This window comes from Ictalurus punctatus, chromosome 29, assembly GCF_001660625.3.
Source record: "Ictalurus punctatus breed USDA103 chromosome 29, Coco_2.0, whole genome shotgun sequence".
NCBI lineage: Eukaryota > Metazoa > Chordata > Actinopteri > Siluriformes > Ictaluridae > Ictalurus > Ictalurus punctatus.
In genome coordinates, this window is record NC_030444.2 from 14,295,983 (window position 1) to 14,310,488 (window position 14,506).

Here is a 14,506-nt window from a genome sequence, read left to right on the forward strand (position 1 = left end):
CCATCGTAGTTCGGATATTATTAAGCTCAAAACCTGCACCGTAGCTTTCCTGTCACCGTCGCTAATGCTAATATATCACCGGAGATGTCTGTTACTGATAACGATGACGACTGATAATAGTGATGGTGGTGCGGTGTGTAGTCTTAACACGTTAAAAAATATCACCACTCAGTTGGAGTTGATCGTATTGATTGATCGATTTCGATTATTTAACGACGCTACGTTGAATTCGTTTAGCTTTAACGGGCTGGATAGCTAGCTAACTAGCGGATTGATTCGGAGTTATTTTTGCTTGTTTAGCTAGATTCTTAAGCTTCTCTAGAGGAACATTGGCGGCTTTGGTGTCAGACAGAGGATTCTGAACGATAACAGAGCTGAGAGTCGGTGACGTGAGTTGATGCAACAACCAGCACACAATGTGCTGTAACCTCGACTAGTGTATTATATGCAACTTTATTTATTTATTTATTGTAGGACCTTTTTAACAATATCTAAAGTGACACTTTTATGGATTGTTAAACCCACTCCTATGGTTAGGGTTTACATAACTGCTATGTTAACGTCAGTAGAGACACCAGCGGACCGAACAATACAGTACGCTGCAGTTGTAGCCTGTTAGCCCTGAGATATGTATAAAAAAAAAAAAAATCAGATGAAAAATACAGCAACAAGATTTTTTTTTTCTATAACAAACACATGGATGGCGTCATCTATCCTGGTTTCTGCTAACACGTGGCCAACATTGGCAGCCCCATTTGCATTTCCGGCCGTTCCTGTTTTACAAACGAGTTTAAAAAGGCAAGTTTGCCAGCATTAGTGTTTCAAGGGCACCGCTTACTCCACATATGGCAAATGAAGTGTGGAGAGGGACCGAGGAGGAGAAGGAGGAGGAGGAGGAGGAGGAGGGGACGAAGGGCTAGTAGCTCATAAAACGTCTGATGAATCACGACTTTCCCGTGCATACGCATAAACACACAATGTAAAATCGAGCATGTGGGGAAATAAAATACGAAATATAAAACGACGGACGGAGCCAGGAGCGAGAGCGAGAGCGCGGGCCGGGAACGGCGAACGCGTGTCACCCATCCGGCCGATTAGCACAACCGCTCCGGAATATAAAGAGCATATTGTGTAATATTACGACACATATTGTGGGCTCGTGTAGACTAAGTGGGGTTTTAGCGAAAATGAGACGCTGATCGTAGGTTTAAATCAATTGCCTGATCGAGTGCTTAATCATGTGCTTAGGATTTGAAGGTAATCACCATCTGGTGTAAAAATAAATAAATATATAAACAAATCCCGTAACAATGGGAAGAGCTGGGGAAATTCAGTTATGTGGAAATGTGATGTGAAGTGACATACAGAGAGAGAAAAAAAAAAAAAGATCTAAAATGATATAAACCTGTGTAAATTCCATGAGATGGAGATTTCCCCCAAGCACAAGCTCAAAGGTCTAAGCACATTTCTGAAAGTCATTTCTCCTCGCACCTTTGAGCCGAGGTTACAGCACCGATGCCTCCTGCTGCGAACGCTCCGTTCCGCTAGCGTCTAAAGTGTCTAAAGCGCCGCACACGTTCTCCATGCTGCAATTAAAGAGCTTTCTCACTCAGCACTTATCTCACACAGGGAACCTTCAGAGCGAGAACTAGGAACTGAAAAAACCCCCGATTCCCACAGATTCACCTCAAATAACGTGTACCGAACAAGTCAAAATGAAACCCGCTGCTTAATAATAAATGAGAAGGAAATACCTGCTGTATATCAGACGTGCAACACGCCCCGAACCAAGCAATTAATAAGAAAGAAACGCTGGTGGAGTTCTGAGCAAAGCATGTGGACTGGTGAGAGATTTACGAAGCCTTAAAAGGATGAGATCTAAAATGAAACACTCGGCGTCACGCCGTTACAGGAAATGAATCTTTCGATAACGCCACATCGCCGAGTGTTTTATTCCCCTTATACACACAGCAGATCTCCCCATCATTACCATTTTTACTCTTTAACAAACTGACGAGATGCAAGTTTTACGCATTCAATGTTGTGGGACATCCAGGAAGCAAGTTGTCACTCTCTCTCTCTCTGTCTCTCCCTCCCTCTCTCTTTCCCTCTCTCGCCCCCCTCTCTCCCTCCCTCCCTCTCTCTTTCCCTCTCTCTCGCTATCCCTCTCTCCCTCCCTCCCTCTGTCTTTCCCTCTCTCTCGCCATCCCTCTCTCCCTCCCTCCCTCTGTCTTTCCCTCTCTCTCGCCATCCCTCTCTCCCTCCCTCCCTCTGTCTTTCCCTCTCTCTCGCCATCCCTCTCTCCCTCCCTCCCTCTCTCTTGCTCTCCCTCGCTCTCCCTCCCTCCCTCTCAACCACACTCACCCTTTCTCTCCCTCCCTCCCTCTCTCTACCCCTTTCTCTCCCTCCCTCTCACCCTGTCTCTCCCACACTCACCCACTCTCTCCCTCCCTCCCTCCATCTCCCTCACTCACCCTCTCTCTCCCTCCATCCCTCCCTCCCTCTCTCCCTCCCTCTGTCTTTCCCTCTCTCTCGCCATCCCTCTCTCCCTCCCTCCCTCTGTCTTTCCCTCTCTCTCGCCATCCCTCTCTCCCTCCCTCCCTCTCTCTTGCTCTCCCTCGCTCTCCCTCCCTCCCTCTCAACCACACTCACCCTTTCTCTCCCTCCCTCCCTCTCTCTACCCCTTTCTCTCCCTCCCTCTCACCCTCTCTCTCCCACACTCACCCACTCTCTCCCTCCCTCCCTCCCTCTCACCCTGTCTCTCCCACACTCACCCACTCTCTCCCTCCCTCCCTCCATCTCCCTCACTCACCCTCTCTCTCCCTCCATCCCTCCCTCCCTCTCTCCCCTTTCTCTCCCTTCCTCTCGCCCTCTCTCTGCCTCCCTCTCCCTCACCCTCTCTCTCCCGCACTCAACCTCTCCCTCCCTCCCTCCCTCCCTCCCTTTCTCTCCCTCCCTCCCTCCCTCCCTCCCTTTCTCTCCCTCCCTCTCGCCCTCTTTCTCCCTCACTCGACCTCACTCACCCTCTCTCTCTGTCTCTCTCTCTCTCTCTCTCTCTCTCCGTGTGTGTGTTGGAGAGCTTGTTTACTGCCGGTGTGTGTAATTACAGCCTGAACGACTCCTCTGGGTGCTCAGCGTTGTGGTTCACTAAAGGCCATCTGTTAGATTTTATGGAGCAAGTGGCAAAAACAGAGTGTGGACATAATATAATTATTAATTAGACTGCAGCTTACACGAGTGCCTACTTACAGGATAATAACGCAACATCTGGGAAACGTCACACTGCGGAATTTTAACACACTCTCTGTGCATGTCGCTATTCAGACCTCAGGAGCGATTCTGACCATGCCCTGACGTTACAGGGTGATGATGTTATCTCTAATAGTAGTTATGATGGCTTTAATAACAAGGAAAGTAGTTTTTCCAAAAGCTATAAAAAAAATCCTTAATATCCATCTCGATCGCTATTCTCCATAAAGGAATAATTAGGACGATAAATGTAGAAAGCATAGAAATGTCCACTGACCCTAAAACCACTTAATTTTTAAAAAAAACCAAGCAAATAAATGATTAAATTTCAACATACACGGTTAATCAAAATGTAACGATATTATCATCTACTTCATTTCCTGCTTCGATTCTACCTTCAAACGTTCGGAGGAGGGGCCTGGGACGGAGTCATACCCCAAAACACGAGACACAAGAAAAATACATATAATATCGATACCATATCTGTGACCCTGAGAAGGAAAGCGGTATAGAAGATGGATGAATGGATGGATAGATACTGTATGTCACATGACTTTAATGGCACGTATAGTGTCAGTTCTCGAATCTGATTGGTCAGAATAACAGCAGCGCGGCTGCAAATCCCAGCCGTATACATTTCCACGCTCGTACGTATACGTTATCGTTCCCATCGTAGCGATCACCGGCCGCTGCACACAGTCCGTAAAGTTAATAATAAACAGATTAAAAGCGTGTCGTCGTTTAAAAAAGAAAAAAAAAAAATATATCGAAATTGTTGCAAAGAGATGTTTAATGAGCATTTATGGAAGGAGTCTCCAGTTCCAGCGCTTTGTGACAGTCAGAACTAAAGCTGTAACTTTCTGAAGATGTCGTGATGGCAACTTTAGGACCGAGGAGTTAGAAAGAGTGCGAGAATGACCGTTTATAGCTGCTATAGCATAAGTGAGAACAGGGACTAACCTGTATGTTTAATGTAATGATGAATGGATAAAAAGTGGGACGTGTTTTTAAATAATAATAATAATAATAAAAAAAAGTGTCATCGTTAGCAACTTGATCTCGTTTTTTCTGTCTATCTTTAATTGTTGTGGATTCGTTTCATGATATATAAAACAAAAAGTTTGCTCTTTTCTTCCGTTCTTGTTTGTATTTTTATTTCTTTGAATTTTTTTCTCTTGCTCATTGTTTATTCAATGTAAATTATTATTGCTGCTGTTGTTGTTGTTGTTGTTGTTGTTGTTATTTACAGTGTCACTGCATGCGCATGTTTACCGTGGGTTGGACTGTAGGTTGCAGTGGAAGAATCGTTCCAATAAAAGTTGTAGTAATCAGACAAAGCGCAAGTTTCCGGTGACGTGAGATTATGAGGATAAGACATGGAGTTTATTTCTCTCACCATCGTTGCACTGATGTCCTCCAAACGACGTCATGCTGCAGTCGCAGCTGAAACCTTCCCACTGCTGCAGACACACTCCCTGATTAGCACAGGAGTCCTCCTGACACGTGGTGCTGGGGCCTGAAGAGAGAAAACAGCGAGAGACGGATGAGAGAGACAAATGAGAGACGGGTGAGAGACGGGATGAGAGACGGGATGAGTGTGGAATGAAAGAATGACGTGAGACGGATGAGAGACGGACGAGTGTAGAATGAGAGAATGATGAGAGATGGATGAGAGAGGGATGAGAGACGGATGAGAGAGGGATGAGAGACGGGATGTGAGAAAGATAGATGAGAGATGGATGAGAGACGGGATGAGTGTGGAATGAAAGAATGACGAGAGACGGATGAGAGACGGGATGGGAGAATGATCAGAGACGGATGAGAGAATGATGAGAGACGGGATGAGAGAGATAGATGAGAGACAAATGAGAGAGGGATGAGAGACGGGATGTGAGAAAGATAGATGAGAGACGGATGAGAGACGGCATGAGTGTGGAATGAGAGAATGATGAGAGATGGATGAGAGACGGGATGAGAGAGATAGATGAGAGACAAATGAGAGAGGGATGAGTGTGGAATGAGAGAATGATGAGAGACGGATGAGAGACGGACGAGTGTAGAATGAGAGAATGGTGAGAGACGGATGAGTGTAGAATGAGAGAATGGTGAGAGACGGATGAGTGTAGAATGAGAGAATGGTGAGAGACGGACGAGTGTAGAATGAGAGAATGATGAGAGACGGATGAGTGTAGAATGAGAGAATTGTGAGAGACGGATGAGAGACGGACGAGTGTAGAATGAGAGAATGGTGAGAGACGGATGAGTGTAGAATGAGAGAATGGTGAGAGACGGATGAGTGTAGAATGAGAGAATGATGAGAGACGGATGAGAGACGGATGAGTGTAGAATGAGAGAATGGTGAGAGACGGATGAGAGATGGACGAGTGTAGAATGAGAGAATGATGAGAGACGGACGAGTGTAGAATGAGAGAATGGTGAGAGACGGATGAGAGATGGATGAGTGTAGAATGAGAGAATGATGAGAGACGGATGAGAGACGGACGAGTGTAGAATGAGAGAATGATGAGAGACGGACGAGAGTAGAATGAGAGAATGATGAGAGACGGACGAGAGTAGAATGAGAGAATGATGAGAGACGGACGAGAGTAGAATGAGAGAATGATGAGAGACGGACGAGAGTAGAATGAGAGAATGATGAGAGACGGACGAGAGTAGAATGAGAGAATGATGAGAGACGGACGAGTGTAGAATGAGAGAATGATGAGAGACGGACGAGAGTAGAATGAGAGAATGATGAGAGACGGACGAGTGTAGAATGAGAGAATGGTGAGAGACGGATGAGAGACGGACGAGTGTAGAATGAGAGAATGGTGAGAGACGGATGAGAGACGGACGAGTGTAGAATGAGAGAATGATGAGAGACGGATGAGAGACGGGATGAGAGAGATAGATGAGAGACAAATGAGAGAGGGATGAGTGTGGAATGAGAGAATGATGAGAGACAAATGAGAGAGGGATGAGAGAACACATTCTCGCTGAAAATCCACCATAGTCCCACTCCATGCATTATTCACCGACTGCTCTGGGCAAAATGTCTGATCTGAACACTGCGTGAAGACGGAGAGATAATTCACACGACACAGATAACGCAGTCTGATTATGATAAAACGCTACACAAACACCACGAGCTGCAGCTTTACAGCATTCCAGCAGAGTGCACTTCAACTTTATTAACCATAAACTGTGCCTGAGGGTGTGTGTGTGTGCGCGCGCGTGTGTGTGTGTGTGTGTGTGTGTGTCTATTTGCTAAAACATACTGAACAATAATTCATTCATGTGGAATTTTGTTACAAAATGAAAGAGACGGTTCACTATATAATCAGTTCACTGATGTTCAGTGTCTCATTCATTTTATACTAAAGCTCTGAGGCTAACATGCTAATAATAAAGCTAACAGAGTAAAGGAAGTCCATTTCCAAAATCTTTCAATAAATTATAGCGGCTATGAGATTAAATGTGCTGTTTTGAGTTTTTTTGGAAGAGTCTCTTCGTGGCATTGTGGAGATTAATAATAAAATAAAACATAATAAATGGCATGATAAAATAAAACCGTATTCATTTTTATATAAAAAAGTGAGGAATAATACATTTCATAAATATATTTTAAAGAAAAGAAAAGCAAGCCATAAAAGAAGAGAATGGAAGCAAAATGAAGAACGTATCAAGGAAACAAAAGCAAGAGAGAGAAAGACAAAATACATAAGTAAAAAATAATAATAATAATAAAAAAAAAACAAAGAAAAAAGAAAAGAAAGGAAAAGAAAGGAAAGTGCCCCTGGGTGGTGAGTGAGTGCAGCTCTGACCTTCACAGCCCCTCTCGATTTGCCCCACGCAGGTGAGAGCATCGGAGATGAGGTCTGGTAGACGGCCATTCAGGTCCATGGAGGCCAGGCAGCCCTGAAATCCCTCTTGGGCGTGAACCAGTTTGGGAAGCTCCTTGTACATGTCTTTAGCCACGCCCCCGATGTACAGATCTCCTGTGGAGGAAAAAGAGAAGAGATGTCAAACGTCACACTACTCACCACAATACTCTCGACATTACGAGTCCGACGCGACGAAGGAGCAGACGTTACGAGCCGGACACGACGACAGAGCCGACGTTACGAGTCCGACGTGACGAAGGAGCCTACGTTACGAGTCCGACGCAATGAAGGAGCCGACGTGAGGAGTCCGACGAAGGAGCCAACGTTACGAGTCCGACGCAATGAAGGAGCCGACGTAAGGAGTCCGACGAAGGAGCCAACGTTACGAGTCCAAAGTGACGAAGGAGCCGAGGTTACGAGACTGACATGACAAAGGAGCCGAAGTTACGAGTCCGACGTGAAGAACGAGCCGACATCGCGAGCCTGACGAGATGAAGGAGCCGACGTTACGAGTCCGAAGCGACGAAGGAGCCGAGGTTACGAGACTGACATGACAAAGGAGCCGAAGTTACGAGTCCGACGTGACGAACGAGCCGACATCACGAGCCTGACGAGATGAAGCAGCCGACGTTACGAGTCCGACGTGACGAACTGGCCGACGTGACGAGTCTGACGAGATGAAGGAGCCGACGTTACGAGCTCATTACAAAGCACTTCTGTACATTGCTCTGGATAAGGGCTTCTGTGAAATGCCATATCTTTAAATGTAAAAACAATACTTACTTTCATTTATGTAAAACCAATCATAAAAGAGTAACACATAGAATCCCCCATATATTTATATATATATATATATAGACAGACGGATATTAAAAACAGTAATGACTCATTGGTACTTAATACAATACTTGCACACATGTACCGCAGTAACGAATATAAAACGCAGTAATGAATATAAAGATACATTTTTTTTTTTTTTTTATTAAACGCAGGTAGACCTCAGGGATTAATGTTAGGATCCATATTTAACCAAACTGAATGTTGATCAATTTTATAATAATATACTTATAAGATTCCACAAAGAAAGAAACAATCGAAATGTATCAAATAAATAAGCACAGACGTTTTTCTATTCAGACGCTCGCTTAGCGATCCATCCGACAGCTTCTTTTTTAACCTCAACATCCCTCAAAATCAGTGTGAGAAAACAGCAGCGGCACGCGTACCCTTCAGGTCGAGGTTTTTGGCTCCGACGGTGGTCTGTGTGGTGACCTTGGTGTCGATCTTGACCGTGTGCAGGTTGTTGATGTCTCTGGAGATCATGACGTTGTGCCAGTGGTTATCATTCAGAGGTTTGTTGGAGTTTCCTTTAATGAGGTGAGCGCCGTTGCCCAGGTCTGCTACGTAGTGCAGGTAGCTGGTGCAGTAAGATAGAGGGAGGAAATATACTTAATAGAGGTTTCACACATTAATAAACGCCGAGCTGCAGAACAGGAAGAGGAGATCGTTATGGAAGTGCATGAATCGCATCGTCAGCGCAGATTCACTGGAGAAGTGTTTACAGACAGTGGCGTTGCAACATAAATACCGACTAACGTTTGTACTCTTTCCAGAGTCGGGGATATGAAGATAAATGAAGGGAAAGAAATGAACAAACAAATAAAGGAAGGAAGAAAGTATTGCAGCTTACCCCACGAGTGGGGAAAAAGACAAAGAGGAAGGAAAGAGTGAATTATATAATAAGAAAAAGAAGAACAAAAGAAAGAATAAAAGCAAGAAAGAAAAATTAAATGAGAAGGAAGGAAGGAAGGACGGAAGGAAGGAAGGAAGGAAGGAGTGATCCAGATTGCCACCTAGTGGAAGCAAAAAAGGAGGAACGGGAAGAACAGGGAAGAAAAAAAAAAACAAGTAGGAAGAAAAGAAACCATTAAAGAAAATGAAGAGAGAAGGGGACAAAACAGGGTAAAAAAAAACAAGAAAAAAAAGAGTGAAAAGAGAAAGGCGAAAATATAGACAGACGTTTTTTTGTTCAAAAGAAAGAATGAAATGAAGGAAAGAAGGAAAAGACAAAAGAACCAACGCAAGAATAAAAAGAAATACATTCAAAGGAATGGAAAAAGAAAAGGAGAAATGGAAGAAAGAAAGAAAGAAAGAAAGAAAGAAAGAAAGAAAGAAAGAAACAAAGAACAAAAAAGAAAGAAAGAAAGGACGTCTATTCGAATTGTTAATTGTTAAAGAGTTGCAGCTTCATCTGTTGGAGAGAAAAGGAAAGGATGAATGGAAGAAAGAATTCTAGATAAAAGCGATGAAAGGAAAGAACAGAATGCAGAGAGAGAGAGAGAATGAAGGAGTGATGCGATTATCTCCTGAGTAATAATCTCCTGGACTCGTCCTCACCCCTTGACGAGCTCCACGACGATGAAGTCGTTGCCGTCTCCGCTGTTGTACAGGATGAGGCCGTCCGAGGACGTGGTCTTAAACTGGAAGAACAGGTGCATGGAGTAGTAGGCCTGCAGCGTGCTGAGCGACACGTAGCTGGAGCGCGACTTGAAGGTCACGGGGTCGGCGATGATGTTCTTGAAGCCGATCATGGCGTTCAGCTCGCAGTAGTCGATGTCCCCGTTCTTGCACAGGTCGATGTAGGCCATGCCGTTGAACACCAGGCTCTGGAGGTGGCCGATGAAGTTGGAGGGCACGGTGGAGAGGTGGCGCTTCTCCGTGATGATCCCGGTCTCGACGTTGTGGAACTCCAGCTGGGTGTGGTCACCCGGGATCTCACCTTCACACAGTAACACACAGGACCAGAGCTGTGAGAAAAGTCTGACAAATACTCTGTGATTCCTAGCACTGACAGTGGTGCGGTGTGATGATGCCGGAGGTGCTGTTTCCTCACTGAAGTTGATTAAAGGTGATTATTTTCCAATAACCGCACTTCCGAGAGTGTTTTATTCCCCTTACTCCACAGCAGTTGTCTAACAGACATATTTGCTTTGTTTTTATTGTACATTTTATCCATTCAAAAAGAGACCGATTAAAAGGAAGGTAAAGTCTAAGATGGAGTCTAAAGTGGAGTCTCAAGCGGAGTCTAAAGTGGAGTCTAAGATGGAGCCTAAAGTGGAGTCTAAAGTGGAGTCTATGATGGAGTCTAAAGTGGAGTCTAAGATGGAGTCTAAAGTGGAGTCTAAGATGGAGTCTAAAGTGGAGTCTAAGAAGGAGTCTAAGATGGAGCCTAAAGTGGAGTCTAAAGTGGAGCCTAAGGTGGAGTCAAAAGTGGAGTATAAGATGGAGTCTAAAGTGGAGTCTAAGAAGGAGTCTAAGATGGAGTCTAAAGTGGAGTCTAAGAAGGAGTCTAAGATGGAGCCTAAAGTGGAGTCTAAAGTGGAGTCTAAGAAGGAGTCTAAAGTGGAGTCTAAGATGGAGTCTAAGAAGGAGTCTAAAGTGGAGTCTAAAGTGGAGTCTAAGATGGAGTCTAAGAAGGAGTCTAAAGTGGAGTGTAAAGCGGAGTCTAAAGCGGAGTCTAAGATGGAGTCTCAAGCGGAGTGTAAAGCGGAGTCTAAAGCGGAGTGTAAAACGGAGTCTTAAGCGTGAGCCGCTCAGCACGTCTCTGCTGTGTGATATGAGACACTGTATCACTGGCTGACTTTTTAGAAACTGCTGAAGCTTGAATGACTAATTTAATGGACGTAAACAGGAAGCCGGTTTCCGTTAAGACTTCAGGATCGGGTACTGAGACATCTTCATATCTGATCTTGTACAGTAATGTAGGATTATTAAAGCCATATGTAATCCTAGAAATAATAAAAGGAAAATGAAACTGCAGCACAAAACGGCGATGGCTAAAAAAAAGACACCTAAACCATAAGAAATACGTTTTTAATTAACAGAAGTCATTAATATGACATCTGGTGTTGTAAAGCTTTTCCTTTTTATTTCTTTTCCTCATTTATTTCATTTTAGCTTTTCAAAGGCAGAGAAAAGACGACTGTTGTGGGTGGCGGAGTCACCGCTGGTCAGGGAGTGTTCACAGGACTCTGAAGTGAGAGAAAGGAAAGAAAAACTAAACAAAAGAGAGAAGCATACAAAATGACAAAACAGTGAGGCGGAAATAAAGAGGAAAAAAAAGACGAAACAAAAACGCAGGCGGAAATGAGACAATTATTAGGCATGACAAAAAAATTGAGGCAGAAAAACAGAACAAAATGACAAACATAAACCAAAATATGAAGCAAAGAGACAACACTGAAAAAGAGGGGGGGGGGGGGGGGGGGGGTGAGGCAGAAATGAAACAGATATAAAGAAAAATATAGCAAGATACAGACAGATTAAAATAAGAAGCAGAAGAAACTGTAGAATGAGGCAGAATCGAGGCAAAAAAACACAAAAACTAGAAATGAGGAACAAGAAAGAGAAAAAACAACAAAACATCAGGCAGAAAAAGATGGAAAAAGAGTCAGGAGAGAGACAAAAAGACAAAAACAACTAAACACAAGGCAGTGGAGAGAAAAAGAATATAAAAAAAACTGAAAGGAGAAAGGAGACAAACCCCGAAAAACACTGAAAACAGAAAAAAACCCCAAAATGATTCAGAAAATGAACTGACAAAAAAAGGAGGCAGAAAACAGACAAACAGACAAAAGATGAGGCTGAATACAGACAAATCGAGGCAGAAAACAAACAGACGAAGAAAAACAAAACGAGGCAGAAAACAAACAGACGAAGAAAAACAAAACGAGGCAGAAAACAAACAGACGAAGAAAAACAAAACAAGGCAGAAAACAAACATGAAGAAAAACAAAATGAGGCAGAAAACAAACAGACGAAGAAAAACAAAACAAGGCAGAAAACAAACATGAAGAAAAACAAAATGAGGCAGAAAACAAACAGACAAAGAAAAACAAAACGAGGCAGAAAACAAACAGACAAAGGGGCAGAAAACACAAAAAGACAAAAAAAAGAGGCATAAAAAACAAAAAGGCAAATACAAACAAAAAATGAGGGAGATAAAAGATAAAACTGAGGCAGAAAAGAGATACAAAAACAACCCTGGAGGCAGAGAAGTGAAGAGATGAAGGTTTTACCCTCGACAGGCTGTAACTCATCCACAGCCAGCTGCAGACTCTTCCCTCTCCTCATGACTCGGACCGTGTGCCACTCGTTATCGTTCAGGTTCTGCCCGGTGAAGAGTGTCTCGGGCCCTTTACCTGTAGAACAGTCCAGACTCGGATTAATGCCCGTCCGAGCACGACACGGAGACAAACAACAAAGAGGTCAAAGGTTAAACTGATCTCATTCATTCCACACAACAAGTCTGAGTCTGACTCACTGAAGAGGCAGTCACTGAGCTGTAAATGAACACAGGAGCTGATACGTCACTCCACGTGTGAGTGAGACGGAAACGCAGACGTTTCGCCCAGACGTACAAATAAATAGTAAAACGGTCAAATAGACAAATAATGATAGTGAAATAAACAAAAGCGCTCACAGAAAGAAAGAAAGAAAGAAAAACCTAATGTTAAGCAGTTTACTTTGTTATAACACACAAAAAAGACAATAATAAAAAAAATAATCAAGAAAAAGGAAACAAATAGGCAGAAAATAAAGAGTCAAAAGACAAAAAAAACAAACAAACAGTGAGACAGAAATGAGAGAAAATTAGGTAGAAATTACTGTTAATAAGTAAAAAGAAAGAAAGAAAAAGAAAGAAAAGGCATGAAAAATAAAATAGTAAAATACGCAAATAATAGTGTAATAAATGACAGCAATGACAGAAGGAAAGAAAATAACAAAACAATTTTTTAAAAATCAAAATGTACAAAAATCTGAATATAATAAAAGTAATGTACAATCAGCATGCCAGAGAAAAAGTAAACTACTACTACTACTACTACTACTACTAATAATAATAAATAATAAATAATATACTAAAGTAGATATGTTTTTAGCTGTTTTTATCATTACCAGTGATACATGAAGCCTGAAGCCAAAAAAAATAAATAAATAAAAATAATAAAAAAATCTTTTTGACCTATTTCTATGGTTTATAAATACAGTATAAATGGTCACAGCAGTGTGATACCAGCACGATCCACTGGATGGCAGTAGAGTGTAAGAGTTAGGATTTGGAGGTGAGTGAGGTGTTGGATAAACCCCCAGCATTGTTTATTCATCACACATCCTCCTCAAGCGCTGAATTCTCCACTTCGCAGACGAACTACGAACCACGTGTCAACATCACGATATTCATCTCCTAGTCGAAAGTGCTAGATTTGTTTTCGTGTGTGTGTGTGTGTGTGTGTGTGTGTGTATGTGTGTGTATGTTTGTGTGAGAACGCAAGCCTGACATGTGAGTGTGAGGAATGCAAATGTCTTATTCTCTCTCTCTCTCTCTCTCTCTCTCTCTCTCACTCACTCACTGCTAGAAAAGGAAAAGAGAAGAGAGATTTCAGTAGAACCTTGGGCTTCTTCTACCTTTTTTCTTTTCTTTTTTTTTTTTCCTTTCGGAAGCTACATGAGAAGAGAATCTGGGTTGCAGCAGATCCCTGAAGCATTGCAGTATAATCACGCTCATGATCTGGCATTCAGAGGTATTCAAAGAACACCTCGCTGTACTGATACCTCTCAGAGAGAGAGAGAGAGAGAGAGAAAAAGGGAGAGAGCGAGTGAGAGAGAGAGAGAGGGAACGAGAGAGAGATAGAAAAGAAAGAGAGAGAGCAGGAGAGAGAGAGAGAAAGAGAGAGAAAGAGGGAGAGAGAGAGAGAGAGAGAAAGAGAGAGAGAGAGGTTCTGTCATTAAATGGAAGGTAAAAACACTGACATCAGCTTCCCACTTTGAACCATCTTTCCATTAGCGAAGAGACAGACTCGCCGGTGATGATGCGACCAGACGGAGCACTCCGCCAAGTTTACAGCCTCCGTCTCCCCTGACATGGGGAAAAGAGAGCAGCACACGGCCCTGACACAGAAAGCCATTTACAGTTCCCCTGTGCTGCCATGAAGAGCATCAAAAATGTCTTCTTTTTTCCCCTCTTTTCATTTTGACTAAAAGACAACACCAGCAGCAAGAGCACCGGGCACGGACGACGGCGAGAACGAGAACGGACACACACGGCGTACTTCACGCCTGGAGACCGATGTTCAGACAGATGGCCGGGACGGTTCTACAGAAGCATCTGAGATGTTCATGTCACTCTCGACAAAACAAACAAAAAAGTGCTTGAGCCATTCCACCACGTTAGAATAATAATAATAATAATAATAATAATAATAATAATAATAATAATAATAACAACAATTCAATTTCATCTGTATAGCACTTTTAACAGTGGACGTTGTCTCAAAGCAGCTTTAAAGAAACATATAAACACAGGATGGAGA

The 14,506-nt window shown here is 43.0% G+C and overlaps 1 protein-coding gene across 15 annotated transcripts in view; it reads right to left on the bottom strand.

Annotated features, from left to right (window-relative positions):
- LOC108260491 (neurexin-1a) overlaps positions 1-14,506 on the bottom strand; it is a 284,791-nt gene that overhangs the window by 147,103 nt on the left and 123,182 nt on the right. For all 15 annotated transcript variants that reach the window (XM_053677458.1, XM_053677457.1, XM_053677447.1 and 12 more), the window contains 5 exons: positions 12,212-12,334; positions 9,531-9,912; positions 8,360-8,550; positions 7,074-7,247; positions 4,646-4,765 (listed from right to left, as the gene is read on the bottom strand). In XM_053677458.1, coding sequence (XP_053533433.1) covers positions 4,646-4,765; positions 7,074-7,247; positions 8,360-8,550; positions 9,531-9,912; positions 12,212-12,334 — 990 coding nt within the window. The remainder of the gene's footprint in view (positions 1-4,645; positions 4,766-7,073; positions 7,248-8,359; positions 8,551-9,530; positions 9,913-12,211; positions 12,335-14,506) is intronic.